The 26,912-nt window shown below is 42.0% G+C and overlaps 1 protein-coding gene across 2 annotated transcripts in view; it reads left to right on the forward strand.

Moving 5' to 3' along the window:
• The window catches only part of PARD3B (par-3 family cell polarity regulator beta), a 540,299-nt gene that overhangs the window by 425,496 nt on the left and 87,891 nt on the right, over positions 1 to 26,912 (forward strand). For both annotated transcript variants that reach the window (XM_066623090.1, XM_066623172.1), the window contains one exon: positions 25,799 to 25,934. In XM_066623090.1, the coding sequence (XP_066479187.1) occupies positions 25,799 to 25,934 (136 nt within the window). The remainder of the gene's footprint in view (positions 1 to 25,798; positions 25,935 to 26,912) is intronic.

The following is a 26,912-nucleotide window of genomic DNA, read 5'->3' on the forward strand; positions in this document are numbered from 1 at the left end:
GTGGATAGGGAGATGCTCTTTACACTCTCACATAACACCAGAACCAGGGGACATCCACTAAAATTGTGTGTTGGGAGGGTTAGGACAGACAAAAGAAAATATTTCTTTACTCAGCATGGGGTCGGTCTGTGGAACTCCTTGCCACAGGATGTGGTGATGGCGTCTGGCCTGGATGTCTTTAAAAGGGGATTGGACAAGTTTCTGGAGGAAAAATCCATTACGGGGTACAAGCCATGATGTGTATATGCAACCTCCTGATTTTAGAAATGGGCTATGTATCAAAATGCCAGATGCAAGGGAGGGCACCAGGATGCAGGTCTCTTGTTATCTGGTGTGCTTCCTGGGGCATTTGGTGGACCGCTGTGAGATACAGGAAGCTGGACTAGATGGGCCTATGGCCTGATCCAGTGGGGCTGTTCTTATGTTCTTATACAGGTTACTCTCCTTACCCATGGTTTCTGTACTCATGGATTTGACTATCCACTGGTTCTGAACATGCGGGTTGAGTCCAACCTGTACCCTCCGAAGGGGATAGGAGCTGTGACCATGGAGGCTGTGTGCAGCCCATGGAGGCCATGTGTAGCCCTCTAGGGCCTCCAGAAGGCTAAAAATCGTGGCTTCCAGTTTTTGACCAAAAACTGCAAGTCTCAATTTTTAACCTTCCAGAGGCCTCAGAAGGCCATCTGAGGGCTGGGGAGGCATCCTCAGCACTCTGAAGGTCCCCTGGATGCAACCAGAGTGCAGCTGCAGTCACGTTCAAAGGATTTCAGGTACCCAAACTCATGGACTTCATCATCCATGGGGGTTCCAGGAATACCCCCCAGATATTGAGGGCCCACAGTATATAATTTTAGTTTAAGGTACTGACTCTGGAACGTAACTCTCGTGTAAGATGCAGGCCAACCGTAGTTCCAGGAAACCAGAAGTTTGGATACATAGAGATTGTTTCAAACCAGATCTTGGTATGTTGATAGGTCCCTAAATGCACCTGCATTAAGCATTTTTTAAGCTGAGACGCATCTGAAGGAAGTTAGAGCTGCTGAACACAAATTTCTGTAAGCGCAAGGGTTAACGCTATAGTTTCACACAGTGAACTCAGAAGAAGTGGTGGCCAGAGATTTACAAGATGTTTTCCTGGGAGCCATGGCTAATCAGAGTTCACTATGTGCCTCGTAGTGTTTAACTTTAGAGAGTTGCATCTACCCTTGACACATTACATGTTTATCCTGGCCGAGAACATAATTGTTAGTAAATTTTAAGCTCTCTAAAGCAGGGGTCATGGTGTGGAAGATCAGGCAAATTGAGAAGCGACAGACTAAAGAATATAGAACTGAAAGACTTTTTACATGTGTGTTTTGTGTATACAGTGGAACTGTGTAGAATTTGTAATGAAACAAGCAAAGTACAGCCCTTTGGAGAAAAATAGTTTCTATTGGTATGGCTATAAACCAAGTACCCAAGCTTCACTTGCCTATGGGCCCCAGAATATATTAAGTCCTTTTCTCTCCCCCCCCAACTGCCCCTTGCATGCTTATGTCAAGCACGTCCCTGTGATAGACAGCAAAGCCAGGCTCCTTTTATAGTCCATTTTTCAAATGAAACCATAAATTTAAAGGCTGGGCTTCATTATTGCCCAGGAAAAAAGCTTTTCCAGCCTGCTGATGAAATAGGATTTATAGGATTTATGAGGCCCAGATTCAGGAAGATGTTTTTCAGGGCACTTAAAGCAGTTCTCTCCCCCCCCCCCGCCTGTCACCCATTACCTTTCCCCATCCCAAAGGCAAAGACATAACACCCACACACAAGAAAATCTGTTAGTAATGAAAAATTATTAGAAATAGCTTAGCTGAGCCTGTACAAATTTCAGTCGGAGGGAGAAATGTACAGTAAAAGGGATTTACAATAAGGATTGCATTTGAACAGAATATCAACTATCTCAAAATAAGCAGACAACATGATTATTTCTTATAATAAAATTCAGAGATACAGCATAGAGCAGGTTTATGACTGAGTAGCTTGCTCACACTAGCAAATATGTACTGAGTAGGCTTCCTAACGTGAAATAAAATGTCTTCCTGCTGTATTTTGATGCTTTTTCATGTTTTTTTGGGGGGAAAAAAATACTGAGTAGCAATTTTGTGGGAGAAAATAGATTCCCTGCAACTTGTGATCTCAGTGTCCATCAAATAGGAGCAAATGAAGAAAATCTGCCAGACAGTGTCAGATTTATTAACAGCTCCACAACTCTCCAAATTAATGTGTTTTTCTTGTCTTTGACGAACTGAGATGCCCACGTGTTCTACTTACCTTAATGGACGAGAGAAGGAAGTGGTGCTCATCAATTAGCCATCTCATTAAGCTGACTTCATTTGGAACAGAGGCACGAGAGCCATCTACTCTTGATGGCTTCTGGGAGAACGATGGTAGTTTGATAGTTATTATACTATGCTTGTGCCCAGAGGTCTCATCAGGGCCTATAGTGCAAACAAGATGTGGCATAAACTCTGGCAACAATATTATTCTTGCTTCAACTTATATTCTGAAATGGTGGGGTCCACCTGGAAGGCTACAGCCGGCCCGTAGAATCAAATCCATTCCAGGTTTAAGTACATCTGTGGCTTCAAGAAGTTAACAGGGCAGGACTTGCAATATTTCTGCTTGGCTTTTAAATAACTCAGAACCAAAGGTCTCAAGGAGGCACCTTTTCAATTGAAGAGACTTTCAGTGCTGTTGCAACTGAGTGCTGCCTGAGGAGGGAGACCACTGACTAAAGCATTGCATCCCAAACTTTTTAGCACTGGGACCCACTTTCTAAATGACTCTCTCCCGGGACCACTTACAGGACTAAAAAATCTAGTTTCACCTTACTAGCCTCTGTTTTTATTCTGGTCCTTTGGTACAGGACCTTCTAGAGCATTTATTGAGCTTCACATTCATTGGATCAGAACAATTCTAGTAGCCTTGCATTCCCCTTTACCTACCCTTTCATAGGAGCCAAAGCATATTTGCCTGCTTTCAAGTAAATGCGCAGAGAAGGATCAGTTTTGCTTTTCATAGGGCTCAGTACATTTTTCTTATCAACTTGGAGGAGGAGACTTCCTTCTCAGGTGTTTTGGGGCCTACATTCATCGGATTGGGACCATTTTGGAGGCATTGCGTTCCTCTTGGCTTGCCCTTCAAAGTGGACTGAGGCACACTGCCTACTTGTGAGTAAGTGCACACGTGCAACTCAGTTTCATTTCCATAGGGCTCTGCACATTTTTTTTCTTGTCAGCTATCAGCTTGTTAGTTTCACAGCCCCATGACCCACAGTTTTGAAACCACTATTCTAAAGATAAGAAACCCATTAGGTATGTACTAGCCTTTGTGGCCCTTCCCTGTTGTGTGTGTTTCTTCTTTAGGTCACTTCCTAATGGAGGGCAGTGGAAAGGAAAGGTAAAGATGTTTGTTTAAAGGCAGTGTACAATTGAGCAGTTACAATGAGAGGTTTTTTTGAGGGGGTGATCTTTGTGGAGGGCAGGAACCAAGCTTTGCATATTCATCCTTCTCAGGGCTGAATAAATGCAAGAGTGGCAATATTGAAGTAACTGAAACACATTTGTGTATGCACTCGATGTGTCTGGCATCATGCTCTTTTACCCGATAAACTGGCCCATAAACTGTGCTTTGTTTGCATAGCATCATGGCATTCACTACTAGGTGCTATCTTACTTCTGTCTGATGCAAGACGTGTAGGAGACGTATGTTTAAATGAGTGTCTTTGGTACCAAGCACCTGCCTGGAGAGCCACGTGCCAGTACTGTGGCGATTCGAGGGGCTGTTGGCGTGAGGTCACAAATCCTCTAACCAGGAAGATCTCACTTCTGCACTTGAGCCATGTAATCAACCTCCCCCCCCCCCCAACTCCTTAATTAAGCCTGGAATTCAGTGCTCCAGATTGGGACAGAGCTTGTGTAAAACTTAAATGTTAACTTGTGTTTCATGCCTCCAAAATGGAGATGAGGCCTTCCAGATCTGAATCCTGCTGGAATGGCATATTTAACAGTTTAATAAGCCTAGCCACTTTCCTATATTTGAGTTGAAAAAAGCACCCTTTGAAAGACAAAGGACAGGTTTCACACCACCAATGGTCGTCACCAAACTCATGAGAAAGCTTAATTTAGAGGATATGTTGGGTCTGTGACTGTAAATAAAGAATGATGATGATGATGATAATTTAGAGGACAACGCAATGACCACCAGCTTAGTCACCACATCCTCAACTGGGTGGATGAAAAAGAGAAAACTCATCATGGGTATTTCCTTAACAATTAGAACCCTATGATTGAGTCACCCCACCTAAGAATCCTATAGGATTCTATGGGGCAAAAATGTATTAAAATCCCGGGCTTCACAGCCTTGCATTCTTTGCTCTCCACTTGGCCCTTTTCTGCAATCCATTCATATGTTTGCTTGCTGAATGTGGAGCATTGTCTTGTGTGTGTTGTAGTTTGGGGCAAAGAGAAGCGCTCTGCATATAATGTATATTATACATTCGCACAATCTTCTCAGTGGCAGTCCTGGGCTTTTTCCCACACGGAGCTGTCACTCTGTTTGCCCCCCCCCCTGCCCCTGGTCCGGAAGTAATTATGGTGATGTTATCATGTCACTGCTATCACTTTCAGATTTGCACCAGGAGTTCAAGCCTCTCCCAGCGTGATTCCACGCCACTCTGGGCTGCTCCCTTTCTCTCCTCCAAAGTGAGGAAAGACGCAGCCTAGAATTGTAGCCGGAGAGGCTGCGAGTTGCTGCCTGTCTGGCCATGATTCAATGCTGAACTGGGTCACCCCCTCCTCTCCTCCTTTATAGGAGGAGAGAAAAGGGGCGGCCTAGAGTGGCAGCATGCCAGGAGTGGCGGCCACTCCAGGCGTGATACCATTCTGGGCGGCATCTTTTGTCTCCTCCAAGGAGATGAAAGACACGACCCAAAATCACAGCCAGAGAGACTGCGATCTGCTACCTCTCCAGCCCTGATTCACAGCTGGACTGAGCCACCCCTCCTCCTATAAAAGGGGAGAGGAAGGGGAGGCCCAGAATCGTAGCCAAAGAGGCAGCAACTCACAGCCTCTCCGGCCAAGATTCTGGGTCACCCCCCTCCTTCATCAGGAGGAGAGTTGTTTGCTTGTTTTTAAGGGAAAGAAGTCAGCAGAGCTGCTGGTTTCTTTCTTTCTTTCTTTTTTAAAGATAAACAGGTGGCAGGCAGGGCAGGGCAAGGCTGGTGGTGCTGCCCCTGGGGCATTTGCCCCCATTGCCCCCTTTAGGTATATCACTGCTTCTTCTGAAAGGTTATGATGATATCACTCCTGTCTGTGCCAGTTACTGAGAATAGGGATAGCACCTGAGTGCACAGCCAATTGCTGGACCCTTTTCCATACGCCCAGTTTGCCTCACTCAATGACCCCTTGTCATTGAGGGTTTGGCAGAGGCAATTCAGCCTCCTCCCATCTTTCCTGTCCTGTCTTGCTTCCTTGAAGCAGTCCTGCCTCTGGGGAGCATGCCAGTTCACTGCCCTATTAGCTGCTGAGGAGTGGAGTGGGGAAATAGGGTCCTAAAGTGACCTGTTGGCTGCAGCATGATTCATGGCAGCAAAGTAAGTTCGTAAGAAAATCTACAGTCACTGTGAGATTCTAGATTTTCTTTGATAAGTCAGTTGCCACAAGTTGTGCTAAAAACAGAGATGGGATGGTTCTTCCCTGGTGGGTCTCCTGGGAGACTATGAGCTCAGAGTTATAAGCCCCGGTCTTCCCACCACCCCCCCAACTTGGAAGATTCCACCCTCTATTGTAGTGACCTCTTAATGTCAACATTTCAAGTATGTAAATGTATTATCATTAAGTTAATGAGTTAGTGTAATTTAGCATGTAGCATCCCAGTATTGTGTGTATGGCAATTAGCCTGGCTAGCACAATGGTTGTGAATCCCAAAGACTGTCAAGTCAGGGCTGAAATGATACTTGCTCCTCTCCCCTGGAATGTATCACAGGGAGAGACATAAAAAGGGGACACACTTGTTAATATTTAAATATGTTCTAAGATGCACTTCAACGTGAAATTAATGTCCAGAAGAAAATGTGTGCATTCATGCCCTTGAATCTATGTATTGTGACTTGGTATGCAGAAACACTGTGAGTTGCATTGTCCCTACAACCCGATAATCCAAGACACATTTTTGTAGTGTATAATGTTTCAAGGTCTTGCAAATGTTTCCTTTCTCTTACCTAGTCAGTGCCTTCCTTTCACAGTAAAAATGCCTTCAAAGCATATTATTCCCAAAAACACATGTCTGCTTTCTTTGTATCTCTGTGGAAAGTCTAGCATGGCTACTCCTTTGGATTTGCAAAGTTTGTACATAGGCAGTGTTTCCCCACAGTCCACTAAAGACCATACTTCTTACAGATTGCAGCCAATACTTCCTCTTGCCAGTATCCCCTCCCTACCCAATCCTGTAGTGAGCTGTAAGCCAAAGTTCAGCTTTCCCTTCTGCTCAGCGAAGCCAAAGGCCTATCCTGCAACTGCTGGCTTCATAGCAAACACCAAAGGTCTGGTATGTACAGGGTTAACTTGTGCATTTGTTCATTGCCACAGGAGCAAGCTTCAGTACAAGCAAAAAAGAAACAAAACACTTCCCAGACAAGCAAGCAGTCAATGCCATTAGCTGCTTTGTAGGGTACATTGCTTAGTACACAAGTAACAGAGCAGAGGAAGAAAAACTTTCAACAGAGTTTTGGCTGGTTATGGGCACGTTGAGGGTTCTGCTATAGCTAGAAGAGTTTATTGGCAATTTATGGGATGCAGAGCCACGCAAAGAGCAGTTGAATGGTTGTTTACACACCACTCCAGGTCTTGTTACTACATTAGCTTCTACTGACATTGCGGTGCTGGGTCAGTTCCACTTCACTCAGAGCAAAACCATTTTTGTTATTTTGCCCTCTGGCTCACCCAGAACAAAGAGAGCTGATAATGCTGTAATGAATTTCAGGCAACAGTTTAACATTTCTAATGTACTCCTGAGGAAAGGACAATTTGTGGATGCACCTGTAAATCCACATGCTACCCAGAGTTTAGATATAGTTAGACTCCATACAGTTTGACTCCATATAAGTTCAGGAGAGGGGAGATTATATTTTCTCATACACATAATATTCAAAAGGTTTTGCTTGTGTGTAAGCACTTGATCAAATTCTGATTTTCAAAAAAGAATTCAAATTATTCTGGTGCCATCTACATTGCAGCCAATGAAGGCAAATACAGATTTTGGTTTACAGCTTGTTTGTTTGTTTGTTTCATTTTGTTTTCATTTATGCTCCTGCCATTCTGCTCACAAACCCTCAAGACAGCTTGCAGAGTAAAATCAACATTTCCATAAAACGGTAGCCATAAAAGCAAACCACCACTAGATAAAACCAGCACTGAAAACTAAGATGTAAAACAGGCAAAGTACGAAATACTAGCACTTCCCCCCCCCCCCAAGAACCTAGTGCAGTGGTTCTCAAACTTTTAGCACCAGGACCCACTTTTTAGAATGAGAATCTGTTAGGACCCACTGGAAGTGTGGTTAGTAGGACCCACTTTACTCAGCATGTGGTTGGTCTGTGGAATTCCTTGCCACATGATATGGTGATGGCATCTGGCCTAGATGCCTTTAAAAGGGGAATGGACAAATTTCTGGAGGCAAAATCCATTACGGGTTACAAGACATGGTGTGTATGCGCAACCTCCTGATTCTAGAAACAGGCTAAGTCAGAATGCCAGATGCAAGGGAGGGCACCAGGATGCAGGTCTCTTGTTATGTGGTGTGCTCCCTGGGGCATTTGGTGGGCTGCTGTGAGATACAAGAAGCTGGACTAGATGGGCCTATGGCCTGATCCAGCAGGGCTGTTCTTATGAAGTGATGTCATGGCCGGAAATAACATCATCAAGCAGGAAAATTTTTAACAATTCTAGGCTGCAATCTCACCCAGGAGTAAGTCCCATTTACCATCATTGCTAAAAGCGTATACATAGTAGCCTGTTAAAAGTACAAATCTGTAATATTTTCCCAAATACAGTCACATACCATGGTAGCATCAAGTCAAATATATTAAAAATAAAAAATTGAAATGAATGGGGACCCACCTGAAATTGACTCGTGACCCACCTAGTGGGTCCTGACCCGCAGTTTGAGAAACACTGACCTAGTGTGTTTGTTACAAGCTGGGTGCTTTTCAGAAGATTGGCAATCTGTCTCTAACATGCAAAGCAGAAATTAAGGGAGGAGGCCTTGTGAGGGAATGTACATTTGTCCCACTGTAGCCTATTGCGCTTACGGGAACCTGCCAACTACTACTACTCACACACAGTTTTTGTAATCCCAGGCAAGCAGCAAACCTAGGAGATTATTCAGCCCCTGTTGGGCCTCTCTGCATGGGGGCTGGCTTGTTTCCAAGCCTGGTGTGTTGCACATTCTGCAGACCTGGCATCCATATTGGCTGCATTATTATACATACTTGTTATATGACTGTCAAAGCTCCACTTGAGTAATTTCCTTAATTATTCCACAATCACTCCTCTTCTGTCTGTTATGTGATGTTTCTGAAATTTCAAAGAATGAGATGAGAATGAGATGCCATCTACTTAGGAACAGTGTTGGTGATACGTTTGAGCAGTGCCTAACACAATGGTTTCTGGTCCCTACGCTTCAGACTCCAGAGGCAATATCACAATAATTATAATACTGATTAAGTGTGCACATCTCTAAGGAGTTCTCTGTTCTCTAAGAGCTATTCTGTCATGCACAGCTACTACCTGGCACATTTTCATCCTGCCTCACATCTTGCGCTGACAGCTAATGAAATACTTTACAAATTATTTCATTTGCTGTTTACGCTATTCCTCGTTAAACTGCCGTCAGAATGCTTCATTCTTCTCTTGTAAGGCTTGCACCTTTCACCTCGGCACGCTAGTGGCTTAACTAGAACAGCTGCTGTCTTTCAGTAGAAAAGATGCTGATTTTGTTTTTACATCTGTTTGGTGGAACATAGAAGCAGAACAGAGATGTAATTAAAAGTATGTGAAGATGCATATTGAAACAAACCCTCTTATTTAGAGTGTCAGGCTCTCTATTGTTTGCAGTGTTAGGGGTCCAGATTTGAAAACATACATGAGAAATGTCCAAATTTCTTTCCTCTTTAACCATCAAAACAAAACAAAGAATGCGGTCATCCAATTTGAATCTGTAGCGCTAGAGCAGTGTTTCCCAAAATATGGGTTGGGACCCAACAGTGGTTTGTGAGCTGTTTTTTGGTGGGTTGTAAAAAGTTTTTGAAACATTGGAAAAAAATATTTGCAAGCAAGCACCCTTGCCTGATTTGTAGAAGAAAATTGTTAGCTGGATTCTCTTTTGTCTGACCTGGAAGGCATTAACTGTACATCTTGCTCTCCAGTTCAGCAATCTGGTACCCTGAAATGACTGTAAATGTTCAGGTGAACAGTCCTTGAACTCCATTTTTTGAGACAGTCTGGCCAATGTCTACACACACATACTATATGTAAGATCTCTAGCAGCCTCAGGTACACAGGACCCCTGATTATTAGTTAATAATTTGTTGATTATTCTTAATAAAATATTTCTTTCTAGATCTCTGTTTTGGTCTAGGGGGTCGTAATTTATTGTCATTTTAAAAAATGGGTCCCTGAGCTAAAAAGTTTGGGAAGCACTGTGCTAGAGGAAATCATATATTTAACAATAGTTTCCAGAGCAGTAACTGGGTAAGGGCCAAAGTACATGTGATGTGTGAGATCCTTGATCAGATATCCAGACTTCTTTTGCTTTACCTTTCGAAACTGCTGGGAAGGGTGTCTGATTTGGATCAGAGTTTCAGAGTAGGGGATCAGAGCTAATAGCAGGTAGATGAGTGGCATTTGTTAATCCTTTACCAGACGGCAATCTCCTTTTCCCCCACCTGCCATTAACCTCGGAAAGGAGTAGTCTGCCCAAGAATTCAAGGCATTTAACAATATTGTGCAAGTATAAGGCCTTTTTAGTCAGTCAATATATCAAATGAAAATAAGAGTTACTGCCAAAATTCCATCAAAACTGGATTTCAGCAGCGATTTGGCGAAGGAGAAAATTTGGGTGAGAGAAAAAAATGTGCACTGGAATCCAGTATAGTAGCTAATGGCAAGAGAGTATAGTTTGGAGGTGTGAAAACTCTTGTTTTACAAATGCTGGTTTACCCAAACTCAGGTGGCTGTGGTCACAGAACACCAGCTATGCTGTTCAGCAGGATTTTAAAAGCTTCTTCTGATTTGGAGCATTCACATTTGGAGCATTAAACTCCATAGATTGATTAAGGAGGAGGGGGTGCTTACATGGCTTACGTGAAAAGTGTGGCCTTTGGGACTGTGGCCGTTGATATCAGTGAGATGTGTTGGCCAGGCACAATCTCGCTGCTGATTCGCTACCCAGTATGCGTTCCCACTTCACTCCTCAAACCGGGGGGGCACCCTTCCCTGCTGGATCGTTTAGTGGGGGCACACACCCATGGCCCCCCTTGGATCCGCCCCAGCCTGAGTGTGAGTAGCTTTAGCACAAGCACAGGCAGACTGCACAGGTCAGTTTATTGTCCTGACCCTAAAGACATTTGTGCATGATACAGATTAAGACCAACATTCCACAGTTTTGTCAGGAACTTCAGCAGCGAAGTTTAAAAATATTTCCAAACATTTGGAATGCAGGTGCCAATGCTAACTAATGCTTTTCCTGACAATTCTGTTCTCCCCAATGTGACATAATGTCATTCAGCCAGGGAGGCTCTAAAGATCTCCAGGATTCTTTCATTAGTCACCTAGAGATGAATGCTGATTCTTGGACCATAAGGCCGATCCTGGAGGGTTGGCAATCCTATTTACCATGATAAGTATGACTATGAATGAAACAAGAGCACTAAAATGATGCTGCCACTTCTCAGCTTCTAGTGCCTCTGCTTGACAGGCAGGGGTACAATAAGAACATAAGAACAGCCCCGCTGGAACAGGCAATAGGCCCATCTAGTCCAGCTTCCTGTATCTCACAGTCGCCCACCAAATGCCTCAGGGAGCACACAAGACAACAAGAGACCTGCATCCTGGTGCTCTCCCTTGCATTGGCATTCTGACATAGCCCATTTCTAAATCAGGAGGTTGCGCATACGCATCATGGTTTGTAACCCGTGATGGATTTTCCCGCCAGAAATTTGTCCAACCCCCTTTTAAAAGCATCTAGGTCCGATGCCATCAACGCATCCTGTGGCAAAGAGTTCCACAGATTAACTACCCGCTGAGTAAAGAAATATTTTCTTTTGTCTGTCCTAACTCTCCCAACAATAAATTTTGATCAGGTCCTTGTCTGTAGTGGTAGTGGTTTTTCTACTTCATTGGCACTAGCAAAGAAACCTGTGGAATCATCTACTCAGAAAGTGAAGAAATACTGCATTTTCTCAGTGCTTGGTGATATCCTGTTGCTGGGAAATGTAATTCCTGCTCTATCCCCACCCCTCCAGGTCTAAGCTGGCTTTTTAAATGTTCAGGCATCAGTGTGGAATGTAGTTGTTGGAGTGTCATGGGCACCTTTGGGCTGGTGCCTGTGTAACACTAAGAAGTACATATAGCAAACTACCACCTGCCCCTGCGCAGCCCTTGTTCATTGTCTTTCTGTTTTAAATGTTTGTGTATTTATTCCTTTATAATTTAATGTTATTTCTAAAGTATGTGATGTGGACCTTTAAAAAAAGAAAAACCCATGACAAGCACCACTGACTATACCTTACATTCAGAAAAGACTTGCCAAAGCTACAAATTTTTATTTAGTTTTATATTAAAAGATATATTTTAGTGTTTGTACATCTCTTGATGGACTACAGTCATTTGTTTCCTTTTTATCCTTTTTCTATTGAGATTAACATTTTCATAAATTTTGTGCTTATGTCTATCACTTTTTTGTTATATTTAATGGAGTTTTGTTTCGTGTGGTTTTTCTAATAAACGCTGTTGGTGTTACTAGTTTGTATTACGGATTTGGTATGCTTCATCAAAGTGGCAGCTCTAATTAGGTTCCTTGAATTAGCTAATGGATTTTGAGAAAGATAGCTTACAAAGCTCTTACAGCTGTCCAAGATATTCCTGCCATGGCAGAAAGACAAAAGGCCCCTGGAAGCTACAGATTTTAAGGCTTTAGAAATGCAGCTGACAGTTAAAAAGATAAATTACATTTGTATTTTTTTTTCCCGTAAAAGTTCTAATACTGGATTAATGTTATCCCAGTAGCCATCATCCATTAAAAGCTTTCTTTTATTATAAGGATGCTTTTTGACCATATGATCTATCTACTTTCCTCTGACATTCCAGGCAGCCTATAAATAACTTTTAAAGAAGAGAGGAGCACATTATTTTTTCAGGATGTGGAGAATTTAATGTTGGGGATTTAAAGTTTTAAGGTTACTTCACTATATAGGCTTACAATATTTTACTTGGAGATCAGTATTATAAAATAAAGAAACAAGACAAAATGGCCTACTGAGCCATTTCAGAGTCATTTGCCACTGATTGATACCAACAGCATTTAGGATTTCAGTTCCAAAAGCACAAGTGTGAATCTTTGTGAATCACATCTGTGTCTGGAGGTACGTGGAAAAGGTAATGTGAAAATTACTGTTCACATCTTCAGTGCCTGAGAGAAGATTCCAGCAGCTTTGCAAAAATGTGTGGCCCTTGCTTTGGAGATATTTACACTGTTACTTTCAAGTCCTTCCAAGTCTGAATCTTTTGAGACTGATCACACACTGCCTTCCTTAAAAGTTAGCGTAAGACCTCCTTGTTCACACACTTGTCAATAAAATGGTACCTCAGCAATGTTTTTGAGAGTTAGGGTAATGTGATGGTTTTAACTCATTCTCAGTAATAGCCACATGGAAACAGCCAGTAATAGCCTATTAATAGTAGTAATAGCCACTGACTGGCCACATGGTGCTATGTCATCATACTGTTTATGACATCCTCCCTGATTGAGTAGGATCACACAGCAAAGACAACCTAAAATGGCACCAAGGCAGCAATGTGTTAAGGCTTCAAACAGTTGTGAAGCAACCTGTGCAATACCACTTAGGCGTGAAGTTCTTGTGGGACATTTTTGGCATTCATTAATAATAATAATAATAATAATAATAATAATAATACATGTATTTATATACCACCTTTCTTGGTCGTCAGATTTCTCCTCAGACTTTATTCAAGGCGGTTTACACAGGCAGGCTGTTCTAAAACCCCGTAGGGATTTTTATACTCGAAGAAAGGTTCTATCTTTCAAGAACCACAACATTTCAGATGGATCTTTTTGATCTGGTATCATATTCTGGCCTCCGATTTCCTCCCACGCAAGCTGACAAGCAGCTCCTTCATCTCTCACATGGAGGGCAGCCAAGACACTTCTTCACTCACACCAAAGAGCAGGTGGAATAACTCAGCTCAGCTTGTCAGCTGCTTCAAGGTCTCACTATTCACGGTGCCGGTGGCCTCGAACTGGCGACCTGTGGATGTTATCTTCAGGCAAACAGAGGCTCTACCCTCTAGACCAGACCTCCTGCCCCATTAAAAGTCCACTCTGCACCTAAAAAATATTTGAACGTGAAAACTTGATACAGCACTAGTTGGAGTAGCACTAGTTTTTTTTACAAGATAGCTTAACCCCTGACTGCCATCCAGTTTACTTCTGTACTGACTTGCTCCAACAGAATAATCTCTCAAGGTGCCTTTTAGGTATTGGTCCCCATTTCTTAATATCTAAGGTAGAAAATAAAGCATTGGCAAACCTGACTGTTTGTACGCAGGTATGCTGGATGCGGAGACTGAAAGACTAAACTCACATAGGAGCAAATTATATTGACTTCTAAATGACTCTTCTTAGGACTGAGGTGTAAGAAATGCAGTAGGCACCCTTTGCAAGAATTTAGCATTCAGCGTTTGCTTAGCTGAATCGTTACAGCTGTTGTAAATTGAGTGGGAGGGTAAAAAATCGGCACTCCATGTTGGTGTGACCTTCATGTTACAAATATGCCAACTGCTTTCTCTCACTAAAGTTTTTTTCTTACATAAAGTCAGTTGTAAAATGAGTGCCAAAGAAAGGCAATTTAAAGTGTTCTTCTGTGTGTATCCTAAGGAAATGGATGTATAGAGACTGCCCTCCATTATTCTATCTCATAAAGTTTCCATGATGGAAAGAAGAAATAGCGGATGTCATTTTGAGGTATAAAACAGATACTGAAGCATTGTCCAGAAGAAACTCTCTTTTGTCATTTGCCATTGTGCATCGCTGTGGAAAGTTGAATTGTTGTCAGCAGCTGAGTCCCCTAATCTCCTTGCTCTTTGTAGTCCTTTACAGATTCATTCATATTACAGACATCAGAAAAGAATGTGGATGCCAGAAGCTCAGGCATTAAGAACATAAGAACAGCCCCACTGGATCAGGCCATAGGCCCATCTAGTCCAGCTTCCTGTATCTCACAGCGACCCCCACCAAATGCCATTGCCCTTAACTAGCTCAAACTTCACCCTTTTAGTAGTATTTTTTATGGAAATCCTGTGACTGTTTTCCCCTAACAAGCACATTTTGGCTAGGAACCTTTCAGCACAACAAATGTCTTTTTCCAAATGTCCCTTTCTCACCCATATTACTATGCAAACAACCAATGTGCCTAGAAAATATTTTGCCCTCTTTTGTGCCTGATGCTCCTATAAGGCTAAAATCTAAACTTTTGTTATGCCAGATTTTGCCTTCAGTGACATAAGGAGGATGGATTACCCTTTTTTCTAGCATTGCATGAGAAAACCTTAAAGTAGTAGAATTTCAAACAAGTTGTTCCTTTCATTATGGGCAGATGTTTTTCATAGCTGTGTAGACCAAAACTTTTTCTAGGTGCCAATTTTTCTTTTGCAATACTTGAGTAGAGGGAGAAGTTTTACTCATTTTCCCTTCTGTGCTGTTCATTTGAATGCAAAAAACCTTTTCCAATTCAAAAATTAATGACACATCCCCTTGCTCTTTAAGAAGCAGAATTTGCTTAAATTAAGCCATCTTGAAAGATGTTCTCTGCAAACTACCCTTACAGGTGTCTGATGAAAGATGAGACCACAAAATTGAGGCAGAGATAGGTGGAAGCAAGGTGGGAAGCCATTTGAATGAAGAAGTTCATTGTTTATTTATGTTGAAAAGAAAATACTATGAACATTTTTTAGAAAACGATGCAAGTTTATCCATAAGTCACACTGTTTAAGGGCCCTGAGATGTTAGCAAAGCTGCTGCCACCATGTTAAATTTTGCTCAGTGTTGTATAACAGGTTAAAAAAGGAACCCAACTGTGTTATTTTTAGTAATCCCTAGCAGTCAAAATATTAGCTGCTGAATTTCCAGTAAGCCACTTCTAAAGTCAAAGAGTCACCAGTAACATTGCAAGGGCCACCTGGGGTTCAACTTACATCCAGATAAATGAGGGGTCCTGTGTTGCTTTAGGAATCTTGAATGTAGGAATCTTTGGTGGAAGTGGTTATAATGTGTTTGCATAGGTTTGCAGAGTTAGAAAGTTGCAGCCGTTGACTTAGACATCTTATGTTTCGTTTTATTAAGAATATGAAACTGGAGCATGATCCAGCTAAAGTTTTTATCATACACATTGAAGCAACTTACACAGAACTCTCTCTTCAGTTTTTTCTTGGTCTCTTGCTGCCTATCCCACTCATCTTATGTTTGTGCATGTCGCTATGTGTGAGGTTACCTTTCTGTCAGCTCTCATTTTCTAGGATGCTCTGGTCTCGTGATTCTGCTTATATAGAATGTAACCTACAATTATGTTCTCAAAATTCTCAGGCTTCCATTTTAAAACCTTTATTGCTCTCATGGTTGCCAAGACACATTTCCCAATTATGCTGACAGTGGTTGTGCTTTAGAGGTGCCCCAGAGCAGCTGAAAGGGAAACTTCTGCAAATTCCTCTCCCCAAATGCCCACCATTTTTCTTTCAGCATCACTTCAAATGCCCAGACTGTGTTGTCTTAGTTTTGCTTTTAGCCACATGCTCTGTCAAAGTATGAAATAGTCCCATGTGTGTACCACCAACAACCACATCAGAGCAGTTTTGAAATTATAGCATTGGTGACATTTCAACAAAATTTCATGATGACCTATTCATATGTAGTTTACACTGTGTCAGGTATGCTTGCAACTTATTGTATCCTAGACTGAGAGCTGATGCAGGGGAACTGCTTGAAGACTGAATAATCCAAGCTGTTCACTAGTGCTCAGGACTTCGTACACAGAACTTAAGCTTTAGGAATCAGTGTCAGAAATTAGCAGCAGTTTGTTGTATTCCCAAATCCCTATGTATCACCATTGTTAATGTCCAGATAGTTTGCTGTCAACAGGGCTACTGTGATGTGCTGAGCTCTTATAATGAACCTCATCCTGTGAGCTGGTGTGGTAAGTCAGTGTCTCACAGGATCTAGCGTAACAGTCCTATCTAGGGTTGGATGCACCCCAAAAACGGGTGTTTCTGAGGTGGGAAATAACTCTTGAAATGTGAGAAAAAATATCTTATGCAGGGGATGGAGCTCAGCAGCAGCTCCCAAAGGGCTGAGATTAATCTTCTCCACCCATCTGCCTGAGAAAAATGCAAAACACTGGAGAAGCAAGGTCACTTTTGGAAAGTCTTATCCTAGCACTATCAAAGAACATCTAGAACAAAAAGTGACAGCACTTTTCTCCAAGCCCATGTGTAACTCAAGCCTTAAGCAGCATCCTTCTGAAGCTAAGTTTAGTCCATAGGTGATACAAAGTCCAGAAGGCCTTCATGGAAGTGTAAGACCCCTGGTCATGACTAGCTTGACCAGAGTGCCTCTTCAAGAGGTAGCAGTTGCTGGCAACTCAGTATGTCAATCCCCCCCCCTTCCACAGCCAAGAAGAGGCCATAGCCCAGTGGTAGAGTACATGATTATATATACACAGAAGATCTGAACTGAACCACTGCCTGAGAACCTGAAAAACTGCTGCCAGTCAAAATTGAAATGTGTAGACTAGATGCAGCAATGGCCTTACTCAGCTCTGGCCTGCTGCTGAAATTAAGTTACATTCCCAGTTAATTCCTGCATAAAATTGGAGTGTGTTCCGTGCAGCAGCAAACCCAGGTGGTGTTGCAATTGTGGCAGTGACACCGTGACATCACTTCTGGATTCAGAGGAGGGGGGCCATGGCTGTGGTGGCTGGAAGGAGAGCTATGGCTCTGATACCCAGCTGACTTTTGACATCTGTCGTGCTGCTCTGCTATTCTCAGAGATTTGCGGCAGCCTGGTGGAAGTTGAAAGCTGGCTGAGAAGCAGATTTTTTGTTTCTGCCAAGCTGAAAAGCACAACCCCTAGCTTGCGTCTGTCTTCTCTCTCCAAGTGTCATTTAAAAACTGAACGGCACTGCCTGGGACTTTGAGGAGTGTGGGAGGCTTGCTTTGTCCTTTGGCGCTGCTGTGGTTTGAATAAAATGACGCAGACCTTTAGCAGGAGAGGCAAAGCAAAGCGAGCAAGGAGCCCCCTGTGTGTGAGATAAAAAACAGAGGGATGGGGCTTCCCTCAGCCAGCCCCCTTTCAGCAGGCATCACCTACCCCTTCCCCTCTCCGTCACTCTGTGGTGGGAAAGTCACAGCACAGAGTGAGTGGCTTCCTTCATTGGCTCTGACTCCTGAGGAATGATCAGGCGAGCAGCGCTCTTGAGATCCCAGCCACAGGGCTGAAGCTTGCTGTGCCTCCTGCAACATGCTTCTTCTCCTCCTCCATCTTGCAGGAACTTTATTGGCAGCAGAAAGATGCTGGAGGGCTATAAAGCCCATGGGAGGGCAAGCCGTGGAGGGGAAGCAGAGTCTGGAGGAGTCTGGAGCAAGCCGTGAAGGGGAAGCGGTCTTTTGGTTTCTGCCAAACTGATGCTAACTTTTGAGTACAGTGCTGTGCTTGGAGATTGCAGCAGAAGTGGCATTCCCCCTTCAAGTGGCACCCAGGGCACATGCCCTACTTGCCATACCTTAGATATGCCTTGCTTCTGCCTACTGCTCTGCATTATCTGATAGCTGCTATTTTGAAAAGTGAAGTGCGCTGAATTAGGTCAAATATGTAGCATCTTACTGGACTGAGTCCCAAATGGCTAACTTTGTTGGCCTTTTGTTATTGTTGTTACCATCACAATACTGAGACATGGTGTAAAAACTCTAAGTTGTGTCCTATTTTCACCCTGTGTGTGTGTGTTCATAACTTTTCATCATTCAAGAAGATGAGGTTTTTGATTTTGGCTATGAAATGTGCAGCTGGTGGTGTTACATTTTAAATGCTCTGGGTTTGAATATTCTGTTATCTCCTGAAATTGTCAAAGAGCCTTCTATTGGAATATCATTCATTTGCACCAAAAGAGCTCATTCCTTGTAAATCTCTCTCTCTCTGACTGACAAAGATGAAAGGTTTAAATATTTGTAGTGTTATGTTCACGATGTGGTTAATTTTTTTCAGGCATTCTTTCTCATTCCTCTTATTATTGGGGTGGCTAAGTCACTTTAATAAAGCATGCAAGATTTCAGTGTACTGAAATAAATGCTGGCATCATAAATGTAGCTATTGTAACATACCCTTTGAAATAGATCAGTCTTGACTTCTTAAGTGAGTGATACCATAAATGAACAATACCTCTCAGTAGTCCTTTCTCACATGTTTTATGTATGTATAAGACAAGTATGTCCCTAATGGTAGATATAGTTCTGTTTTGACTTTTATGACATTGTAACTGGAATAATTGGCACGTTCCTTTGATCAGGACACAGTTTTATTAGGTGCAGAACAAAACAAAGCCTAGAAAAGTTTCATTTTTCATATGGATTTTTGTTTCTATCTCCAGGGTCGTGGTGGGTTACACAGTAGGGTCGTGGTGGGTTACACAGTATAGAATGTTAAATGACAAAGATGATATTTTGAAGTAGAATGCAGAAAGTATCAAAGGTTTGGCCTGTACAAATCCCAGCTAAATGAATGAAGGAGCCCCAACCTACTCTCCTTCCCGCAATTCCAGGTGAACTTCCACCACTGAAACACACCCCAAGTAGGAGTGCTGAAGGGAGTCCTGAAAAATATTCCGTCCTTGGCAACTCTCCAAAGCAGGGAAATGAGATCTCAGCTGGAAAGCATCTACAGAGAACCTTTCTTTTTGTCCCACTGTATGTACATGGCACGCAGATGGTTCTCAGACAGCTTTGGCAATCATGGCCAGACATTGTGGGGGAAACGGGTCTCCCTAAATGAGACTTAGGTAATTGAAAGCTCAGGGGCTGAAATAGCCCCCAGAAGCTTGGCCCCCATCATAACCTTTGATTTCAGTCTCCTTTCCATGCTGTTCTGCATATCCCCAGCATTTGTTCAAGGAAAGGGTTTACTTAATCCCTACTAAATTGGGCAAAGGGGCACCTTTTAAAGAGGTGCTCTCTTATATTCCTCTTCACCCTAACATAGCATCTTTTCCAGCAGCTGTTGCTTGTGTGTCTACTGTATTTTTCTCTTTTTAGATTGTGTGATCTTTAGGGACAGGGAAGTATTGCTTGATTTTTTTTACTATGTAAACCACTTTGTGAATTACTCTTGTTGAAAAGCAGAGATGATGATGATGATGGCGATGCTGTTCTCTGTGGGAAGCAACAGAGACTCATGCAAGCAGCTTGTGCTAGTGCAATAGGAAAGCTTATTCCCCCTACTCAGTGCCATCAGTTTCAAAAGATGTATGCCATGGAGGGTGGGGAGTGAAGATGTCTAGAGTTCCCTTTGGCATACAGAACTTGTTTTTCAGTGTGATCCTAGCCACTGGGCAGCTGTTAATCTATATATGATAAGGGAAAGTGAAGTCTTGAGTTAAATGGTTGAGGCTCAAATTACATCTGATAACAGCAGAATCAAAGCACCACCCCATTCACAAATGTCAAAATGGCATCATTCCAGGGGACTATGTTGGTGGGTGTGAAGCTTACCAATGGTCTCAGCAATCCTCTTAGAAATCTTGCATGTAGCATAGTATCCCTTCAGGAGGAATTTTGGAGGGGATAAAGATTTTAGGTAAACTTCTGGTGCTGGAGCCTATCTGTGGAAAATGGGATGCTGAGAGAGAGTCTAGGGCAACAGTTCTCAAAGTGTTGGGACTCACAATGCTCCACACGCGGCTACTGAAAGTGACTGGCAATGGTGTCATCGCCAGTCCCTTCTGGGTTCAGAGACATTGCACACCCCTTCAAACAGCTGCAAGGAATCCAGGGCAGGTGGGAGCGCTTTTCCCAGCTCGTTTTCATGCACTGGAGCGCTTTCCACCACATCGAGCCTCTAGCTGTTGTTTGGAGAAGCATTGCGTGGTCTCCCTGCTGAAGCAGTGAATGGCCCACAACATCCCACCAAGAGCCTTGCGACACCCCAGGGCATTGCAATGCACATTTTGGGAGCCGCTGGTCTAGGGGGAGGATTTAGTGATCCCAACCTGTGCACCCTTTTGGCTATAAAGTTAGGGGAAGAACCTTTGACCTGTATATGCTTGGAACAGATTCAGATTAAGCAAACATTTCTGCCCTGTCACCTGTGATTTGTGTCTGAAAATGTGACTTCAGCAAGATGAATACCATTAGGAAACCACACGGAGTGAAATATTTACTTTTTGAGAAATACAGAAGATAACGCATGTATATACTTTATGACAAGGCTAACCCCATTGGATTTAATTTTGCATTTTTGTTAAAGGGAGCCCAGTAAGATGTCAGGCATTAAAAAAACTGCTGCTATGTCGACTGACATTCAAATCAGATTCTAAGAGATAAAGCAGCCTAGGCATCTTTGTGTAGTACCCAAGGCCTAAATGAGATATGTTGTATGCCACCGATATTGAACTGATAACATGAAAGAAAGGACCCTGTCTTATGAAGGGAAGTGCCATTACCACAATGATTATTTCTTTAGGTGCTCAAAATGAAATGACATCTAATGATATGTGTAAAAGTATTACAAAAAAATTTTCTTCTTCTTTTTTGATTGGTTATCCAAAATATGAAGCTTTTAAGTATTGATTTGCACATTTGGTAATGATTACATGCAAATATTAAAGGCACCTGTCTGAAGTAATTATCTGATATCCAGTGCATTTTCTGTGCGGCACAGACATATTGCAGGAATGGATTCATTTCCCTTAAACCAGTGTTTCTCAAAGTGTGGGTTGGAACCCACTAGGTGGGTTGCGAGTCAATTTCAGGTGGGTCCCCATTCATTTCAATTTTTTATTTTTAATATATTAGACTTGATACTACCTTGGCATGTGACTGCATTGGGGAAATGTTACAGATCTGTACTTTTAACAGGCTACTCTTTATCTGCTTCTAATGATAGTAAAAGGGACTTACTCCTGGGTAAGAGTGGGTAGGATTGCAGCCTAGGTTTATGAAAAATTTCCTGCGTGATGACTTAACTTACGGTCATGACTTCACTTCCGATGGGTCCTGACAGATTCTCATTCTAAAAAGTGGATCCTGGTGATAAAAGCTTGAGAACCACTGCCTTAAACCAACCAGTGCTACTCTGTGTTTCCATGGAGCAAGTGGGACTGCAGCAATAGTGCTGTGCTTATGGTGGGGTGTGGGTTGTTTTTCTGGATCCAGTACCTGGGTTTTACTGGTTTTTTGTTTGTTTGTTTGTTTGTTTTGCTTATATACAGACCCAGAACCAAAATGGTCGGGGCTTGGAGTCATAGGATCAGTGCATTCACTATGTTTTGGAGTCTAACTGGAATCTGACAGGAGTTGGACTCTGACTTGGTGGTCTGACAAGTCAAGCAATGAAGGCTTGGCCCACTAAGGTTTACGTTAAAAACACAAAAGCCTTGGTGGATCAGGCCAAAGGCCCATCTAGTCCAGCTTCCTGTATCCCACAGTGCCCTCCCAGATGACTCAGGGAGCACCAAACACCTGTATCCTGTGGCCACTCCCTTGCATCTGGCATTCTGTGGGAGCCTACTTCTAAAACCAGGAGGTTGCATATACCCATCATGGCTTGTGACCTGTGATGAACTTTTCCTCCATAAATCTGACCAGTCCCTTTTTAAAGGGATCTTTTAAAGGTGTCTAGGCCAGGTGCCATCACCACATTCTGCGGCAAGGATTTTCACAGATTAATTACACACTGCGTAAAGAAATATTTCCTTGGTCTTTGAACACAGGAAAGGCCATGATAAAATACAGGCTGCAGTGGAGGTCAATCACAGCTGGCCCTCTTCAGTTTCAAAACTGTAGTTTTATATGTGTCTTAATAATAAGCATTTGTATAATTGAGTATTTAAGGCATTTCATGTGTCTTACTGTGTTGTAGTCCTTTAAGGGAAATATAATTATCACCATATTGCAGTAGGGAGAATGAGAGGCTGTGGCTTGGCCTCCCCACTTCCTATGTTCATGGCAGAGACGAATTCCTCATGTGTAACTTAGTTTCTTGGCCACTGCTACATCAACTCCCTTAATAGAGATGATGCTGCTGCTCTCCTTTCTCAACAATCATCTACCTTCAATACTGATGTAATCTTACGGATCTATTCCAGTGAAAGTACTTATTATACATATTGATTTTGAAAGTTGGCATAATTTTTTATATTTCTTTTGTAAAGTCTGATTTCTTTTCAGGGCAAGCAGTTGTACATCTTGTGCAACTGAAATTTGTTTTCTTCCTCCATTCCTCTGCTTTAGAATGTCTATCTGATCAAACGCATATTTTTAAATATATGTATTTATAGTCAGATGAGAGAATAGGTTGCAGTCCAAGTACAATTTTTCCCACAAATGTGAGAAAATTGTGCCTTTTTTAATATAGCCTTATCAGTTTCATTTCTTATTATTATTACTGATGACTTCATTCTGTTTGAATTCAATGCTTCAGTTTCTTTGGGGTAAACTAATAGATTATGTATGCGATATTTGCCTGGCCCTGATTGAATTCATCTGGTGAGTTTGAATGGGGTTCATATATTCATGTAATTGTCAGGAGCCAAGTTGAAATTCAGAACTGTTAAATGATCAGGCATCACAGTCATTTCACATTACTTGGGACGAAATAGAGGTTGGGTTGCTTTTTTATTTTTTTTGTTATTCAGTTCATATTTCTCTCTCCAATTAGACTTAAATCTTAAGAAAGCCGCTTCTATTAACAGTATTGGTGTGGACAGTGATTGAGATAAATCCCTCAAGGGTTATGTCTTGGCTATATTTTTTTTGTTTGCTGCAGCAAATGGGATGTACTACTGCCAAGGTCTTCCTTCATCAGAGAAATAGATTTTTTTCATTGTGGTTTTCAGAAGAATCTAGCTTTTATTTTAGTATAAAAATGTGGGATCTGACTTGCAGCTAAGTTGTGGATGATTTGCTGATGAAAGGTCACTAAATTCATTCAAAAGCATTCCCTGGCTTGATTTGTATGTCGTTCCTGGTGTTTAAGACTGTTGGCCAGGTTAAGCCCACAATTATCCAGTAGAAGATATCTCGGAGTTTTCTCAGCACCATAAAAAGTGCCAGTGTATTTTTATGTATATTGTAAAAATACAATATTTTTTGCCAGTGTATTGCCAGTGTATTTATTTCATTGTGGGTTTTGCTATGAGATTCTCATGTTTTATGCTGAGACATCCTCACACATTTCATTTCCAGGACATGGATGCAGGATGCTTTGAAAGTCAGTCTAGTGTCTGAAAACTAGAACATGGACTTCTAATGAGAGAAATTACCTTAACTTGCTTAGATAGCAGATGCGTGTGAAATTGCTTCTGAGTAGCTTCAGGTGTTGCAAAGTTTCTAGACAGAAAGAATTTCTGTGTAAAAAAAATGTATGAAACTAGCATATGCCTAAGCATATGATGGTTATACTACGGGTAACCATCAGACATCTAGACACTGGTATCACACTTGTTCCTGTGTGGGACTTTGCAGTGTATTCTGAAATGTGCTATGTAACTGATGTGACGTGCTGTGCAATTGATGGTATATCTTTTATTCACCTTGTGTTAAATTGCATTATGTTGATTTGAATGTTTTGTACAGGATCAGTACTTCATTTTCTGTTTACGTGGTCTGTGTTCTGGGGTTTCATTCCCAGACACTGTGTATATTATTCCCCCCACCAAGGCCTCCTTTGCCCTACATTAAAAAAAATTCCCTCTTCCTTGACATTTAATCCCTACATTTAGGCAGACATAGGAAATGTATCCATAAATGTCACTGTGAATCAAATTAATTTAATATCCCTGTATCTAGACCACAAGACAGGAAATATAAATCTATGCCAGCTAACAAAACTTTTTTTCCCCTTCATGCATATATAGCTAGCTCAACTTTGCTGTAATTTAGAGATGCTACAGATCACATACCACAAATATCACTGTCCCCTTAATCCTACCAACCATGTATCAACCATTTCAACAAATGTAGTCATTTCAACAAAGAAATGAAATGTAGTCATTTCAGCACAGTCCCTGCACAGTTTAGCTGTGGACAAGATTTGTTAGGTGACAAATAATGAAAGACAGAAGGAAGTGCTGACGAAATGGACAAAACCAAGGTGGTGGCACAATTATCCACAGTAAATGGTGGAAGAAGTCCAAAGCTAATTTATTGCCTCACCACCACCACCACCACATGTCCAATTTGTATGTGGAACTTGCATATCATGATAAGCTTGGGAGTTTTTCCTCACCAGCAAGATTTGGGACCAATTTCAAAGCATGTGGATCAATAACTTTATACCCCCATTACAAGTTAGATCACCATGCTGCTATGTTTCTGGCTCTTGCATTTGCCTTTAATTTTCCAAGGAGTATATGGGATTCATTTTATTTCCTGTCATCCACCAAAATCATGCTGTGGTGTGTTTTTTCGTCTTTTAAATGTTTTGGAGAAAATATGCATTTTCATCATACAGAAACAATTATGATTACAATAAATTCCTGCTGCAAACACGCAAAGTTTTTTGGGATCCCATTTTTTAAAAAGCAATAAAACGCATGAATCAGGTTGAAAATAGGCTTGGCTTGGTAATATAATCACCTTTTCTTGTGCTGCCCATATCGAATGGCATGGGCAACTGGAAGAAAAGGCAAGAAGGGCAGATTAAGCAACCAGGCCACTATCAGCAATGCCTGTGGTCTAGTTGGGGGACTCTTTCATAGAAGCACGTATTTAAGTGGCAGGTTGTAAGCTGTAGCAGGAAATTGGCCCCTGTTTCAGATAGATATGATTTGAACTTAGAGCAGCAGAGGTTTCCACCATCCTTGGACTGGTTTCCAGATGTCTTCGGTATAGATGTTGTAGGTTAGTTCTGAAGTGATTCACAATAAACTTGGAATGTAGACAACCCCAAATGTTAAATTGTATTACATTTAAATATTGTTAAATATTTTGTTAAATATTTTATTTCCTTGCATTCTTAACTGTGAAATAAAGTACTGTATAGCAATACAAGCAGGAGCCTTAGAAAGTGAGTGTGTGTGTGCAAGTCCAAGCACATTATGTTTGTGTAAAGTCACGACTTGCAAAGGAGGACAACTTCCAACGCTAAAATTTGTTCTACAGCTTAAGCTAAAAAGTTTGCACCTGGTAAATGAGGTCACTTGACATACTTGCATCCACAGGCGGTGAGATATACTCAAATACTTACGTTATATTTTTTCTTTATCTAGTGACCGTCCAACTGGTGGAACTGCAGACCGCATCCAGAAGTTGCGAAAAGAATATCATCAGGCGAGGCGGGAAGGCTTACCTTTCTATGATGAGGAAGAAGGCCGGGGAAGGCCATCTGACTATGATCAGCACTGGGTAGGTGAAAGCTACTCATCAGGAGACAGCTCAAAGGAACCGATTGTGTTTTTCAAATAATTCATGAAAAAGTTGGGGCTTTGAAAGATATGGTGAAAGTATTAACAACAACCTGTATCTCCTGTTGCCACCAACTTAGTCTCAGTCAGTGGCAACAAGTGTAGGAGGACCCCTTTTCCTATTGCAAAAAATTTTTGTCTAACCATTGATCTGCCAGCCACAGGCATGTTATGCAGTTGGCTGGTCCAGCTTTAATAGGGAAGTTCTTTTCTCATGTGGCTAAGCTTTTTAAGCACTTCAGCTACATCCTCAGCTGGCACAGGATGCCAGTGGAGAGAGCCTTGGGAGGGATGGTGGAGGATTGAACAGACCCTGAAAATCTAATTTTTACATCCAAGTAATGTCAGTGGTTTCCAAATGTTTTCGCATTGGGATGCACCTAAAAAAGAAGTTTCACTTTACCAGCTTCTCAAGTCTCTGTGGCTATAATGGTGATCAGGCAGCAGCACTCCCCTCCCCCAGTAGCAAGTTGTTTAACTCTTGATGCACATAGCCTGATCTGCCCTGTCAGTTTGTTACCAAAAGGGCTGTTTTGTTTAGGGGAATTAGTATACTGCCCTTATTGGAACTTTAGGATCGCAGGCTGGATAACAAGACAGCGTAATGCAGAGGAATTCCCTTTTGCTTAAAGAAGAGACTGAGAGAAAGATAACTTTTAATAAAAGATTATAGTTTTATTACGAAAGCACAAAGGTAAACATAATGCACATGGAGAACTGATAGGTGTATGTTTCTTGGTCCTAATACTTGAATCCAGTGTACCTAGCTTTCATGGTGGGTGCATGTAAAAAGTATTTGGTGCATCTGAGGAAATTAGAAAAAAGAAAGGTTGCAGGGAAGGATTTTAGGGGTCCCTGGCCTGCCAAACCCAGTTGCTAACTAAAGATGGGGAGAGAAGGAGAGAAAAAGGGGGGAAAG

The sequence above is a fragment of the Tiliqua scincoides genome, chromosome 1 (genome assembly GCF_035046505.1).
Source record: "Tiliqua scincoides isolate rTilSci1 chromosome 1, rTilSci1.hap2, whole genome shotgun sequence".
NCBI classification, from domain to species: domain Eukaryota; kingdom Metazoa; phylum Chordata; class Lepidosauria; order Squamata; family Scincidae; genus Tiliqua; species Tiliqua scincoides.